General features: G+C 58.1%; 1 protein-coding gene across 3 annotated transcripts; it reads left to right on the top strand.

Moving 5' to 3' along the window:
• Window positions 1-2,421: 2,421 nt before the first annotated feature.
• Bok (BCL2 family apoptosis regulator BOK) lies at window positions 2,422-11,363 on the top strand. 3 transcript variants are annotated; one of them, XR_009225158.1, is made up of 6 exons: window positions 2,440-2,644; window positions 3,100-3,351; window positions 5,376-5,504; window positions 9,172-9,335; window positions 9,936-10,220; window positions 10,401-10,530. XR_009225158.1 is itself a non-coding variant. In XM_046426782.2 (5 exons), the coding sequence occupies exons 2-5, from the start codon at window positions 3,129-3,131 to the stop codon at window positions 10,524-10,526; spliced, it is 642 nt and encodes a 213-aa protein (XP_046282738.1). In that variant the 5' UTR covers window positions 2,448-2,644; window positions 3,100-3,128; the 3' UTR covers window positions 10,527-11,363. The 3 variants fall into 3 exon arrangements, 2 of the variants coding, with proteins under 2 accessions (XP_046282737.1, XP_046282738.1); XM_046426782.2 differs by lacking the exon at window positions 9,936-10,220 and having other exon boundaries at window positions 2,448-2,644; window positions 10,401-11,363; XM_046426781.2 differs by lacking the exons at window positions 9,172-9,335; window positions 9,936-10,220; window positions 10,401-10,530 and adding an exon at window positions 7,049-7,965 and having other exon boundaries at window positions 2,422-2,644.
• The last annotated feature ends 3,550 nt before the right edge of the window (window positions 11,364-14,913 follow it).

Genomic DNA, 14,913 nt, shown 5'->3' with positions numbered 1-14,913 from the left:
GGGAGTTGGCGGCTGGGGTGCAACTGGGTGGATCAGACCAGCCACCTCTAGGTTCAAAGGACTGGGAGACCCTGCTGACAGCAGCACAAACTGGCCTTTTAAAGGTCTGGACAGGGTTTGTGGTCACGTTGGCTCAACCCCACCTGGGTCATTTTCAATTCCTGCTCCTGTCAGTATTCTGTATGGGACACGTTGGGGCTTGGTGCTAACTTGGTTTCTCCAGCTCCTGGAGGAGAGGGGCTGTGTCCCCTGATTTGCCGTGCCCCATGATTCAGTGGCTATGCCAGAGCCCAGGAAACAGGAAGCAGAGCACATGAGTCCATTTTGCATGGGAGAAAACTGAGGCTGTGAATGGGGCTGGAGCTGCCTGCAGGAGGCCGGGAGCGGGTGTGAGCGACCACACTCAGGTCAGGACTGCCCTTCCCAGGGGTCACCACCAAGGCACACAGTCTGGCTGTGGCCAGGCCTGCAGCAATTCCAAGGATCAGTCTCTTTCCTGCTCTGAGCTTCTGTATTTCTATGTATAAACTACAGGAAATCACAATCCTGAGTGCTCTTCAGAAATTCAAGACATTCTGTGTTCAGCTCTGCATTAAAGAGCTCATTAAGCTGGGGTAGGGGCACAAACCTGTGATCCCACTGATTTGGTGATCTGAGATGGTGGTAGCAATTTTGAGGCCACCTGGACAACTTAGTGAGACCCTATCTAAAAAGAAATAAAATAAAATAAAAATAAAAAAGGTCTCAATACATTTTCAATCCCCAGAACTGGGGAAAAAACTTTTTTCATTCAAATTTACTCTTTCGTTTTTTTAGCACAATGGCTTTGGTGCAAAGACAGATAACAGGCACTTACTACAGGATGATTTTTTACATAAATCAGTGATTCATCAGAGACCACATGAGTTAGGTGTTTTTTTTCTCTGTTCCACAGATGCCACAGCAGATGGTCCACAGGCCTCTTAGCATCCCACAGTGTGCTCAGCAGTTTTGGACTGTAAGATTGTCCTCACAAAATGATTTTGGGAAACATATCCTCATTTTCTGTATTTTGGACAGGTTTGTGTAAAACTGAAGATATTTCTTCAACTATTTAGAGTAATTCCTCAATGAAACAATCTAAAACTAAAATTGTCATTTTGAGAAGATTTCAAATCATGCACTGAATTTATTTAATGATATAGGACTCTCCAGGTGTTCAGCCTCTTCTAATGTCAGTTTTGTATGTTGTGTTCATCTAGAATGTTCAACATCAAGTTGTTCACGCCTTCTTCTTCTGACCCTTTCCATGCCTGCAGCACTCCTGAGAGTGGAATTGTTTTCTTTTACTCAATCTTTCCTATCAATTATATTGATCTCATCAAAGAACCAACTTTCATCTTCGTTGAATTTCTCAGATTTTTTTAGAAAAGTCTTTGTTATTGTTTTCTGCTTTTTCTTTACTTTCAGCTCTTAATTCTTCTTTGAGTTTGTCATTCTTTTTGTAGCTTTTCGAGTTGGAGCTTGAAGCACTAATTTTCAACTTTTTCTCTACAGCTAAAGTACCACTTTAGCACTTAAAGGATGTGTGATATTTTGCTTCTGTTTACTTGAACATATTTTACAACTTCCATCTCGATTATTTTACCCCTGATTATTTACAAGTATGGCATTTCACTTCCAAGCAATTAGTGACTTTCTAGTAGTTTTCCTGTAATTTAGCTTTAATTCAGAGAGGACACACTATAGGATTTCAATTCTTTGAAATTCGCTGTCACTTGTCTATGACCCAAGATATGGTCTATTTTGGTAAATGCCCTATATGCACATGGAAAGGATATGTATTTTACAGTTGCTGACTCAAGTGTTTCATATACATGAATTAGATCAAATTGGTTAACTCTATTGCTCAAACTGTGTGAGATTGGTCCAAAGATAAAGAAATAGGTGAGTGGGATAGAACAGACCCCTACATATGATGCTTTCAATAAGTGATGCTGGGTTACTTGGAAATCCAAAAGGGCGAAATAGATCTCTGACCTCCTGCCACGCCATTTACAAGAACTTGTGATCCATCATACATCTAACTGTGTACCCTAAGTCATTTAAGCTTCTAATAGGAAACAGAGAACACTCTAATAAAAGCGGCTAACCGCAAAAGAAGACATTGATTGAAGAGACTGGACTTCATTAACAAGAACTCCTGTTCGTTAAAAGCAAACCCAGTGCGAGGTGTCTTTGCTACAGTAAAAATCTAAGTGTCCGACGCAGTCCTCGGACACGAGTCCGGGCGCACCCACCCAGCCAGCCAAGTGCCGCGGGACGGCACTGCCCGGCCCCCGCGTGCCAGCGCCTCCCGGGAACTCGCCGGGCCTCCTTAAGCCGGGAGGCTGGGGCGCTCGGGCCGCAGCTCCGGGCTCCGCCCCCGGGGGTTGCCTTCTCCTTAGAAGGCCAAGCCCCAGCCTCGCCTCTCGCAGGCGGGCGTCGCGCGGTGCGTTCCGCGCGGCCCGGCTGGGACCAGAAGCCCCAGCGCGCGGGAAGCGGCGGGACCCTGCGCGTAGGTCCGGGCGCACGCTGGACTGGCGCGAATGGAAGGCCGGAGGCCGGCGGAGGAGGCGCGGAGCACAGCCTGAAGCCTGCGCGCCCGCGACATGCGGCGGGAGAGGTGAGCGGGCTTCCCGGTGCCTGGCCGCGGGGACGCGGGGTGCGGAGGCGGCGGCCCCGGAGCCTGCAGGCCAGCGGGTCCCGGCTGGACGGCGCGCGTTCCGAGCCGGCTGGGCAGCCTGCGCCGCGTCCCCGCCCGCCCGCCCGCTCGTCTTGGAGCTTGAGCACTGCGGCCCCAGGGAGTTCGCTGTCATTCAATTTGGAATCCCAAAGCGTATAACATCGTGTTTTTAAAGATCGGGGCACAAAAACGAAAGGGTGCCGGCAGCCGGCCGCGGCCCCTCCTGAGGACCGCGCCCAGCCCGGCCTCCCGGTGCGCCCTGGCTCGCCGCGCCGACGCGGCCCGGGCGCACGCGGTGGGGACCGCGGTGTCCCGCGCCCTGCCGCGCGCCCGAGAGCGGGCGCGGCCTCCCCGCGGCCAGCCAGTGAGCCCGGCTGAGCGCTGTCTGCCCACAGGTGCGGCGCCCCCCGCCCGCGTGCCGGTCATGGAGGTGCTGCGGCGCTCCTCGGTCTTCGCCGCCGAGATCATGGACGCCTTTGACCGCTCGCCCACCGACAAGGAGCTGGTGGCCCAGGCCAAGGCGCTAGGCCGGGAGTACGTGCACGCGCGGCTTCTGCGCGCCGGCCTCGCCTGGAGCGCGCCGGAGCGTGCGGCGCCGGCCCCCGGCGGCCGCCTGGCCGAGGTGTGCGCCGTGCTGCTGCGCCTGGGTGAGTGCGGGCCCTGCGGGCGGTCCCCGGCTGTCACTCCAGACCCGGCCGGCTGGGCGGGCCCGCCGAGTCTGGGGTCCGCTGAGCCGGCGCTGGCACGCCTGTCGGGCGACTGCGCCAGTTGGTTACACCCCTGGGCCTCCGTTTCTCCGGGACAGAGAGGGGGCTTGCCCGGGTGCCCCCGTGTGCCTGGAACGGCCGAGGCGCAGGACAGGCCCGCCTTCTCGGGATGACCAGCTTGCACCCGCCGGCACAGCCCCCACCTCTAGCCCTTCGCCATAAACCATAGAAAGCTACAGAATGATGTTTTAGTGTCTGAGCTTCAGAGTGACCCTTGTACTCAGCAGGGCTCAAAAATCCTTTGTGGGACCACGTGTCCGATGTTTGTTTTGGAAAATAGGTCTTTTGGTCGCTCTTTTCCCTTGATCTGGAGGTTGGAGGAGGCCGGCCCCTGGGAAAGTTCCGGAGCACTTGTTTCTGGGGCACAGGCTGCCCAGTAACTCCCATCTTTCCCAGGGTCTGCACCCAGAAGGGAGACCCAGGCAGACTCTTGCCCTGGGCTGTCCACCTTGCCCCAGCCGGACGCTGGGCCAGGGGAGGAGCCTGCGTGGGTGTGAGGAGAGCCGGGCCATTGGGGACAGGGGTACCCAGCTCCCTGGGCTAACACTGGCGTGTATGGGTCAAGGAGCAGGACTGTGCAGACCTGGCCTGCCCAGAAGTGTGCAGGGTAGAGGGTCAGATGACGTGGGGACCAGCACTGAGCCTCCAGGAGGGTGGATCTCATCTGGGAAGGGAAAGAGGGCCATATCTCAGGTGTGCAGAGGCAGCAGCGTGCAGGAGTTTGGGGACAATCTGGCTGTGGGGTCCTGTGACACCCACTTCTGCTGCCTCTTCCAGCTGGGCTGAGGGCCACTCCAGGACATCCCTTGTCCCCCCCAGAGCCTGCCAGACTTCTGGGATGGCTGGGAAGACATCCTGCCTGGCCCTGACCTGCTGTCTCCCTCTGTTCCCTCACTCCTGCTCCCCCCCCCCCCTCAGGCCTTTGGCCAGGGCCCTTTCCACTGCCCAGCTCTGCCATGTGCCCAGCCAAAGGGGACCCTGGAGGGAGGCAGTTTGAACTCCAAGGTGTTCTTATTAATGTCTGCCATCTCAGCTATTCAGGGTGAATGCCTCCACAGCCTGGCACTGTCTGCTGACCCCCAGCATGTCCCCAGCCTGGCTTGTGTCCCACATCAATCCCCAGGACTAGTCCCCAGAGGCCCCCAAGGTCTGTTTGGGAACAGCCAGGCCAGCTTTGGGAATTTCCATGCCATGTCCCCATCCTCTGGCTGGCCTCTGGGTTCTGCTCTGGTTCCAGATCTTAATTAATTGGATGGAGCACAGCTGGCCCCAGGGATGTCCCGGAGGCTCTCATTGGCTGACTGGATAGTCAGCAGCACCCTGTTTGCTTTGGCTGGAGAAGTGGCCCGGCTGGGACACCCGACCCAGGGCTGTGTGGGGTTCCCAGCACCATCTTCCCAGGGCTTCCACCTCACCTCAAGGGCCTGCCGCCAGCAAGGCAGGCTGGGCCTGTGGGGGGCGTTTCCCCCAACAGGGCTGGGCTGACTCGGTGCCACATGACACACCCGCTTGCTACTGGGAGCCCAAGTTGGAGAGTGGGTGGTGCTGGTAGCCCCCCAGCCATGGCTTGGTCTCTCCAGGTCCTTCACCAGAGCCACCACCAGGGGTTCTGGGGCCTGGACTAGGACCCCATGTGAGGCGCCCACCTGTTGGGGTCTCCCTGCCCAGCCCCTCCCCAGGTTGGGCTCTGGCCGCCTGCCTGAGCAGCCCGGCTGCTTGCCTGCCAGTGAGTCACTAGGCAGACACCACCCACGCTGGGCAGGATTCCCACCCCACTGGCCCAGCCAGCGTGGCCTCAGGGCCTGGCCCGTCAGAGGCACCCACAGCACCTCCGTGGCCTGCTTCCCTGGGGTTTGAGAGTCAGGCAAAGCCAGGGGCGCCTGACCTCTTGTGTGCCCACGCAGGGGATGAGCTGGAGAAGATCCGGCCCGGTGTGTACCGCAATGTGGCCGGCCAGCTGCACCTCTCCATGCAGTCGGAGCCCGTGGTGACAGATGCATTCCTGGCTGTGGCAGGCCACATCTTCTCTGCAGGTAGGCATGTCCACCCCAGGGGACCTCAGGGTGGGTCCAGTGGCTGTGGGACCCCAGGAGGCAGCCTTGTGGTGCTCACAGTACTGTCTTGCTGCTGGGGTTGTCTGAATCTGGGAACAGACCAGCTCAGATGGTGCTGGCTTTTGTGGTCTCTAGTGGTTCTGAGAGCTGCTGGCCCTTGGGCAGCTGGCATGGGCCTCTCAGGCAACTGTGGTCCAGCACTGGTGGGCATGGCCTGCTCCGCAGGACTGCTGGGCCCCCGGTCCTGGGGCTGCAGAGCCGGCTGTTGGCTGGATGGGCCGGGTGCCCACCGCCGGGCTGGGACTTTTCATAGTGAGGTGCTGGGCCCAAGGGGAGTGTCCAAGAGGGAGCATCCTGGCCTCCAGTATGAAGTGTTGGGGTGGGCTGGGCCCAAGGAGGAAGCCTGGGGCACAGGCGTCCTGGGCTGGTGGCACCCTCACCCCACTCCACCCTGGGGCTGCCCTCCAGATCGTGCCCTGTGGGTGGCCTCCTGGGTCTGTCTCCGGCCTGTAGCAGACTGGTTTACAAGCCACGGCCTGATTTTTCAAGTGTGGCTCTGGCCTGCTGGTGTCTGCCATGGAGCTGGGGCCCTGCGTGGTGGTGGGTGTGAGCCCAGGAGGGGCCCGGGGATGCGGAGCCCATCTTGGCCCTCAGCCTGAACCAGAAAGCAGCAGAGTACAGGCTGGGTCTGGGAGGTCCTGCGCAAGGCTGGGGTGGAGGGGAGGAAGGCAGGAAAGCTGGCAGGGGAGGGTCCCGGAGCACTAATTTCCTCCCCGGGGTCTGCTGCCTCATAGGGTCCAGGGGGAGCCTAGGCCACCTGCCCCCCTCAACCCATTGCTTCAGGCCCCTTGTGACAGTGTCCTTAGCCCCATGTGGACTGTGTGACCTGCAGCTATTTCTTGATCTCTCTGAGCCTGGGAGAATTAGGGCTTTGTCTGCCTCTCCAGTGGCCAGATGGCTCTTAGGACACTCCTCAGACCAGCTTGTGGCTGCCTGTCACACTTAACCCCAGCCCTCCTAGTCCCAGGGGCTCTGGGCCCTCAGCCTGCTGGCTGGGCCCCCTCAGCCCTCTCTGCCTGTGGCGTGCCCACTCTGCCTGGACACTGGCTGCTTTCCTGCTGGGAATGCAGCCCGTCAGCTTCATCCCTGCCGGGACGCTGCCACCCTGGCCTCCTCTGCTGCGGCCACCCTGGGTGGCTCTGTGGAGCTTCTCCTGGTCTCCAGCCCCAGGTGGCAGGAGAGCCCAGTTGTGGTGCAGCAGCGACCACTGGGGCCCTGCCTGTGCTCTCCCGGGGCCCTGCCCGTGCTCTCCCGGGGCCCTGCCTTCACGCTGCTCCTTTCTTTTTCTTCTTTCTTTTTTTAATATTTATTTTTTAGTTGTAGTTGGACACAATACCTTTATTTTACTTGTTTGTTTTTGTGTGGTGCTGAGGATCAAATCCAGGGTCTCGCCCATGCCAGGCAAGCACTCTACTGCTGAGCACAGCCCCTGCCCCGTGCTCATTTCCCTTTCTGGTCAACAGTCAGCAGTGGTGGAATATCTTACCACAGAAGACAGGAAAACAAGGGAACCCTTAGAAATCACTACCAACAAGGCACCCACCTGAAAGATCAGCAGAGGAACTGGGTGTGGTGGGCACACCTCGAACCCAGGTCAGCCTCTGGGAGGCAGAAGCAGGCAGACTGTGAGTTCCAAGCCAGCCTGGGCAGCTCATTGAGGCCCTGCTCAGAACAGAGTGAAGAAGACTGGGGATGGGGCCCAGTCCCTCGTGCCGTGTCGTGTGTCTCTGTGCATGCATGTGAAGAAAAGGACGATGTCTAAGTGGCCACCACAGGGCTGGGGTGTACCTTGGGCAGAGATAGCCCAGTGCTCCAGGTCCTGGGCTCCACTCCATCCAGACGTGCACACACAAAGACCAGCAGGCACATGAGCCTCTATCCAGCACCACCAGCCATTAGGCATCCTCATTCCACCAGGATGGCTTGACCTGCAGCTGCAGGTAACGGCATCTGTGTGAAGCGTCGGAACCTGGAGAGGTGGTGTGGGCACGTTGGAAACAGCCTGACAGGTCCTCAAAGCATTATGTGGAGTTTCTGTGTAACCTGGCAACTCTAGGCAGATGCCCAAGACCTGGAAACACGCAGAGAGGTGGGAACAGCCCACAGGTCCCTCTGTTGACAAACAGATATGGACACCATTCAGTCATGGACAGGAGGGACAAGTGCCCTGCACCAGGGCGGCAGGACCCCAAGCACCCTGCTGGCATCCTGCTGAGCACAGAGGTGGAAGTCGGTTAGGAGTAGCCATGGGTCAGGGGACATGGGAATGGTCTGAAATTAGATAGTTGTGAACTGTGGGAATGTCTAGAAGGCGATTCTCCATGTCTGAACGATTATGGTAATGGAATGATGTCTTAATAAAAGAGAACAGGAAAACCCAGGGCAAGCAGAGCTACCAGACCAGCCCTGGACACCCCTCCTGCTGGCCCCTGTGGGCTCCAGCTGTGGGATTGTGGCCACCCATGAAACATGCTGTTCTCTGCACATCAGGCCCCACAGAACACTCTGCCTTTTCCCCTTACTAGTGCCTGCTGCAGGCATGGGGCAGGCGCCACGGGCACGGGGCAGTGGGTCTAGAGACCTGCCTGGGCATGGTCAGGAGGTCCTGGGGCGCTGCTGACCTCGAGCAGAGTCCTGGGGTGGGAGCTCAGCCATGGAGGACCAGGGCTGACCGTGTGCACTGTCCTGGTAGCAGCTGGCCCATGGAGCCGTCTCAGCCAGGCTTGAGACTTGGGTTTGTCTGATAGGATGAAAGGGTTTCACACAGGGTGGTCCATGGTCTGTGCTCAGTGCTCAGAGCTCTTTCTTCCTGTTGAGGTGGGATGAGTGTGGCAGTGTCCCCGGCTGAAGTTGTAATTTGGTACTCCAGTGTGGTGACCCACCACCGTCCCTGCGCCCAAGCCACGGGTCCGCGTGGTCGCTGCCCGTCTGTTCTGGACGTTGCGCACGGTGGTCGTGCACGGTGGTCTCGCCCAGTGTGCATGCTGCGCGTCTGGCTTCTTCCACTTGCTGTTTTGAGACCCTCACTGTGTTCACTTTGCTCTTCTCTGTGCTGGGGTGGAACCCAGGGCCTCTCACTTTATATATTCAGGAAGGCATCTAACAGGTGGCTTGAGAGTACTTTCCCCCAGGGTCATTGGTCTGTCTTCCTCGAGGTGGCCACAGCTCAGTTCTCCTGCTCCATGGGCTAGTGGTCCAGGGAAAGCTCTTTCCATGGGCCTTGGCTTCTTCATAAAATGGACAACGGTGCTGTCCAGCTGCAGAGGGGTGAATGTGCCCTGGGAGTCCTGGCTGCTTTCTTCGTCCAGCCCCAAGGCTGCTGGACCCTGTGCTGAGCTGCCTCCCTGAGGCCTCCTCTGTCCATGAGGCTGGACAGGTTTCCTCCTGGGCCAGTGCAGGTGTGCAGGGGGCTGGGAACCTTGTCTGCCCTCAGGGTGGGCGGGACTGACCCATGGGAGACGGTGGCCAGGCTCGCACCAGGCTATCAGCTGGCCTAGTTCCACCGGGGTGCGGGCCTGTGGGAGCCACCTGACGACTTCTGGGTACCTCCCACTGACCAGCCACTCACCAGTGACTCTCTCTGCAGGCATCACGTGGGGCAAAGTGGTATCCCTGTACGCAGTGGCTGCAGGACTGGCTGTGGACTGTGTGCGGCAGGCCCAGCCCGCCATGGTCCACGCCCTGGTGGACTGCCTGGGGGAGTTTGTGCGCAAGACCCTGGCAGCCTGGCTGAGGCGGCGTGGTGGATGGGTGAGCCCCTGGGTGCGGGGCTGTGGGAGCTGGTGGGGTTATGGCGGGCTGGGTCCCTGACGCAGGGTAAAGGAGTGGAAAGCGCTCTGGGGCAGGCTCTGGGCTTTCTGCTGCTGCCTGGACCCTGCCACCCGCCCCAGTCCAATCTTGCCCCGCCCCAGCTGCAGACCTGCTGTCCCTAGATGACCTGGGAGAGGTAGGACTCTGGCCCCCTCAGAGGGGAGATCCTGGTCCTGCCCAGAGCACCCTCACCTCCTCGGAGCCTAGCCTCCCCCCACGAGAGGAGGGTCACAAGGCCTCGAGGGGTGGGTGTCAGACCTCCCCTGTCTCCACGCTCGACTGGCCACCTGGGCCTGGGCATACCATGGGTACTGCTGGACCTCGGCATGGAGGTGGGCTGCACCTGTAAAGGGGGTGGCAGGGCTCAGTCCCCCCATTGAGCCTCTGAGTCAAGGTCTCATGAGGTTGAGTTAAGGGTCAGCTGGGAGTGTGGTCCCAACTGGAGGCTGGGCTGCGGGGAGGGTGTACTCCCAGAATGACCCCTGCAGAGACACCAAAGCTGCTGACCCCTCCTGTTGTCTTGTCTGCAAACCCTGGCAGGCGCCCTGTGCCCAGCAGAGAGGACACTGAGCAGCACTGTGGCCAGAGTCAGCTGAGGAGCCTTCCTTTCCTTAGCAATAGAAAGGAAAGGGAGGGTGAGGACTAGTCATGCACCATCCTCCAGAAGGACTCGAGTCCCAGGGCGTCTCCACTTCTGCAAAACTCAGCCTCTGTTCCCACTCCAAGGGCGGGTCTGAAGCTGTCCAGTGGCCCTGGACGCCAGGCTGTTGGAGACTCCTTTGGGGCAGCTGGCAAGCAGGAGGGTGTTTGGGAGCCCTGGTGCAGGTGGCTGCTCTCCTTCCCCACCCTGAGCTCCTCCCTGCTGCAGTCCAGCGCCCTCACCGCCTTCCTGCCCCAGGCAGCCTGCGGGTCACAGTGTGCTGGCTTTGTGGGTTGGTGCTGCTGAAGCTTGTGCTGGGCTGGCGAGGCCGGGCTCTGCTCTGACAGTACCCTCTTCCCTCACAGACTGATGTCCTCAGGTGCGTGGTCAGCACGGACCCTGGCCTCCGGGCACACTGGCTGGTGGCTGCGCTCTGCAGTTTCGGCCGCTTCCTGAAGGCTGCCTTTTTCATGCTGTTGCCGGAGAGATGAGCTGCCCATCTGGACAGGAGCTGTGGCTTGGCCCCCTGGATCCACCCCTGGAGGCCAGCAACACCTGGGAGGCATCTCTCCTCTCTGAGCCCCATCCCTCTGCAGACCCAGGCCCCTGGAGGGGTGAGTGGAGAGGGCTGCCTTCAGTGCAGCTGTGGCCCTTCTAGGGGACCCTGCAGCACCGGCTCCCTGATCCCCCTGCCTCAGGAAGGGCCATCCCAGATACCAGCTGGCTGTGGTCCTCGTGGGCTGCGGGCCCTGCCCAGTCCATCTGAGGAGTCTCTGCCTGCTGAAGTGGGAGGACTGAGCGCTCTGACCAGCTGTCAACAGCATCAGGCTCCCGTGCTGGTGGCCTCACCCATTTCTAGAGGGGGGAAGTGCCCTGATCGTGGCGGAGTACTCACGTAGGTTCCAGGCCAGTGTCCTGACCAGTGGACCTGTGATCCTGTGGGCAAGTGGGACCCCCGGAGCTTCACCTCGGTGGAGGACGCTTGTGTGCCCTGCTTTCCTTGTGTCCCCCTCATCCGGCTCCCAGAGAACTTGACACCAGGAAGCCCAGCCCCGTGGAGTACACTGGAGTCCAGGCTGGCCCAGGCGTGCTCCTGTAGCCCCAGCAGCCCAGCCCTGCTGAGTGGGGCCTGGGTGGCTGCGCTAGTGCCCTTCCTCTCTGGCTCCTGTCCCCACCCTGCAGCTCCACTGGCCTAACAGCCTGTCCCCAGGCCAGGAGCTGGAGCCTGCCTGCCTGGCAGAGAGGGCCCTGCAGGAAGCAGCCCCAGGGTCGTGCATGGGGGATGGGCAGAGACTGGACAATAAAGTCCCAACTGTGGTTTCATTTTAGACAGCCGCCCTCCTGCCTGGGGCACAGAGGGAGGTGTGTGGTTCTCTAGTCTGCTCAGATGGAGAGGTGGGTGCCTGTTCCTACAGCAGAAGGCGCTGGAAGTCCAGGGTGTGTGGGCAGTAGAAATGCACAGGACATTGCCATGGGTCACTGGTGCCACTAGTCAGGCCCCAGTAGGGTCCACGGCCCTGGACTTTGCACACCTGGAATTCTGTCTGGGGCCTTCGAGGGCAGGGCTGGCAGCTATTTCCCATGAGAGGTTTCACTGGACCCTGGCAGCTGAATCAAAGGGACAGTCAAGTGTGGGTGCCTCTGAGACCTCCTGGGGGTGCTGTCCTCTGCTCCTGTGCTACCGGAGGGCCCCGTCGTCTGCTGCTGTGCTACCGGAGGCTCCCATGTGCACACACACAGTAGGAACTGAGGCCAGGCTGCTCTGCAGCTGTCCCCTGGGCCTCTTCCACTCTAGCTCCCTCTGTCTAGCTGCTTCCAGGCCGGCTTCACTGCAGGGGTGGGGTCCCACGCAGGCCTACACTCCCTGATTTTCTGATGCAGGGACCTTCTCCCAAGGCCCATCTGACTCCAGGTTGGGCCACAGGATACTGTGCTGGCAGGTGGCCACATGGCCTCAGTTTCCCTTCTGCACAGCACAGGATTGAGACCGCCGACTCTCAAGGTTCTCTGGCCCTGCTGGCTTCCTGATGAAGCGAACCCCTCAGGTCTCTGCAGCCCATCCCCACCTTGTCCCCTCCTTCAGGGCCCCTGCTGCTGTCCTGGCCCCTTTCCCTTCCTGGGAAGTCCCACCGGCTGCTGTCACATCCCCCAGCCCCTGGCAACAAGCACAGGGTTCCAGAGGCCTCTTGGCAGCTGTGTGAAGTCAGCTCAGGGTGCGCACTGCCTCTGCACGGCCACCAGCTGGGTGGTCTTGGCACTGCCTGTCTTGTGGACAGCAGCCTGGGTGCAGGGCGGAGGAACTGCGCGGCTCTGCAGGCTCCCATCTGCATTTCCTGGAGCAAAGCCTGTGGTCTGAGTCCAGCACAAGAGTGTCTCCGTGCTAAGGACCCAGAGAAGTGGCACTTTGAAGAGGCAGAGAACAGTGGCCTGGCTGCAGGCCCCGCCAGAGGACATGGAGGAAGAGATGACCCATCCTGGCAGTGACAGACTCAGCATCAGTGGAACAAGCAACGTGAGCCCAATGTGAGGAAGACCAGGAATACCTTCAGGGCCTCAAAGTGGACATCAACAGGTAGAAAGAGAAACGCAATCCTGGGGGCCAAAAAACAGCCATGATTCAAACATAACCCTTCTAAAAGCAGCAGACAAATCTAAGTCCCACAAATCTAAGCAAGCTGACTATAAAGATCATGAGAGGAGTAAAAATAGCCTGGACCACCCTGGAACAGAGACGTGGGGAGCCCCCTCGCCAGCCACTCCAAGACCATACCAGGCGGCTCCAGGACAAGGGGGCAGGGCAGGAGCTGACCTCCATGCCCAGGAACTGAGTTCAAGGCAGGTAGCCTCTCCCCACCACAGGAGGAGGCAGCTTCTGACACTGACCCCTGCCACCAAGCAAGGCCAGGGGACTGCGGATCCTTAATAACTGGGGAGTGACCGGAATTGCCTACATGAGATTTTAAATCTAGGAGCAATAAATACAACACAAACTGGAAAAAATGTCAGCCGCAGAAAGCACACGGCCCTCCGGGCCCAGGGCAGGCATGTGAGGATGCTGGCGTGGGCTCCCTTCTGGGGTGAGGATCTTTGGAAGGAGAGTGGAGGCATAGTATTATGATAGCATTGAATGCCACTTTTAAGATGTGAGAATGTGGGGCTGTGGCTGTGGCTGCGGCTCAGTGGTGGAGCACTCACCTAGCACGCATGAGGCACTGGGTTTGATCCTCAGCAACACATAAAAATAAAGATACTGTGTCCACCTAAAACTAAAAAAAAAAAAAGATGCCAGAATGTTGGTTTTATGTAATGTGTATGTTATCTCAATCTAAAAAGGGTGACTTACGAGAAAGACATTAGCGTCATTATTCCAATTCAAGAGTTCATGAGCTCTGAAAGTCAAGAAAAAAAAGAAAATATAAGAGAAATGCAGACCAAAACTACCCCCGGGACTTCATTTCCCACCCATTAGCTTGGCCCAGATCCAAGCTGGACAGCAGTCCCTGTGGTCCCGGGGTGGGCAGCTGTGGTGCCAAGGCCAGCTCTGTGGAGGAAGGGCCACCTCTGAGCTGGCCAGGCAAGCCTGTACTGAAGTCTGCCTTGATCAGACTGCAAGAAGCCAGGGAAACGCTCTGGCCTGGGGACTGCAGGATGGGCAGGTCCTGCTGCCCCCAGTGCAGCTGGCAGCCTACGGAGCATGGGCAGTTCCCGCATGTGGACATGCATACAGCTGCCCGGACAGCACTGACCCCAGGCAGGAGACCTTTTCTAAACTGAACAGCTGTGTTGGTGACTTAGGCACAAAGAGAAATTAATTATTCCAACTGTATCATATTTTAATTTTATGCCTTCAATGGGAAAAGTATAGAGTAGCTCCCCAAAATATCAAACTTCAACAGCAGTCCTTATTGTAACTATTATTATTTTGAACGAATTATATTATCCTGTAGGATAAAGCAAATAGTGCTGTGATAAACCACTGTTTTCAGCTTAAGAGAAATGAGGTAAAGTCCAAGTATATAAGTAAAAAGTCACTATAATCTTAAAATGTGAATTGGAAACATTAATATGAACCCATAATTTTTTTCCTTTTTCTTTTTGTCATTCTTTTTTTTTTTTTTCTCTCCATACTGGAGATTGAACCCAGGGGGGCTCTTCACCACTGAGCTATACCCCCAGCCCTTTTTATTTTTTTATTTTGAGATGGGGTCTAAGTGACCCAGGCTGGCCTTAAACTTGCCTCAGCCTCCTGAGCTGCTGGTATTGCAGGCATGGGCCTCGGGCTGGTCCTCTGCCAGCAGAGCTGGGGAGGAGGGTCCTGAGCTCTGCAGGCTTGGGGAAGGCAAACGAGGAAGCTGTCCTCCAGGCTGGGGGGAGGTCTGGAGGAAGAGCAGCCGCCATGAGGCTCTGTACCCCACCAGTGGGGCCAGGCTCTGTGGGGAGGGCCTCTGGGTCGGGGACCTACAGATGGAGGGCTCCTGGGCCAGACGGCGTGTGATGTGGGCCCTGCACTGATCAAAGAGAACTGAACACCTGGGAAGGTCAGGCAGAGCATCAGCAGGAGTGGAGCCTGTTGGATAGCCCTGGAGGGCCAGCCACCTGCTGGAACAGCACACCTGTTAATAGGGGGAGGGGGAGCACCCACACAGGGCACCCAGGGTGAATGGGAAGGACTTTGGGACTCCCAGGACAGCCAAGAGGGCTTAATGGCAGGAGGGAAGAGGGGCCACGCAAGGTGGAAGGGTGACAGCCCAAAAGGGCACCCTGTCCAGGTGGAGGGGCAATAGCTTCAGGTTCCTCAACGTGGGCCATAGTGCCAGCTCAAGTCCTCGCCACTGGCCATACCTGCCTCAGAGCTGGACACAGGCCTGGGCTCTCCTT

Source organism: Marmota monax, unplaced genomic scaffold, assembly GCF_021218885.2.
Source record: "Marmota monax isolate L192 unplaced genomic scaffold, Marmota_monax_Labrador192_F-V1.1 WCK01_AAM20220418_F8-fsc00298, whole genome shotgun sequence".
Lineage (NCBI taxonomy): Eukaryota > Metazoa > Chordata > Mammalia > Rodentia > Sciuridae > Marmota > Marmota monax.
Note: the sequence above shows the minus strand (reverse complement) of the source record. Positions and strands in the feature narration are given on the sequence as shown.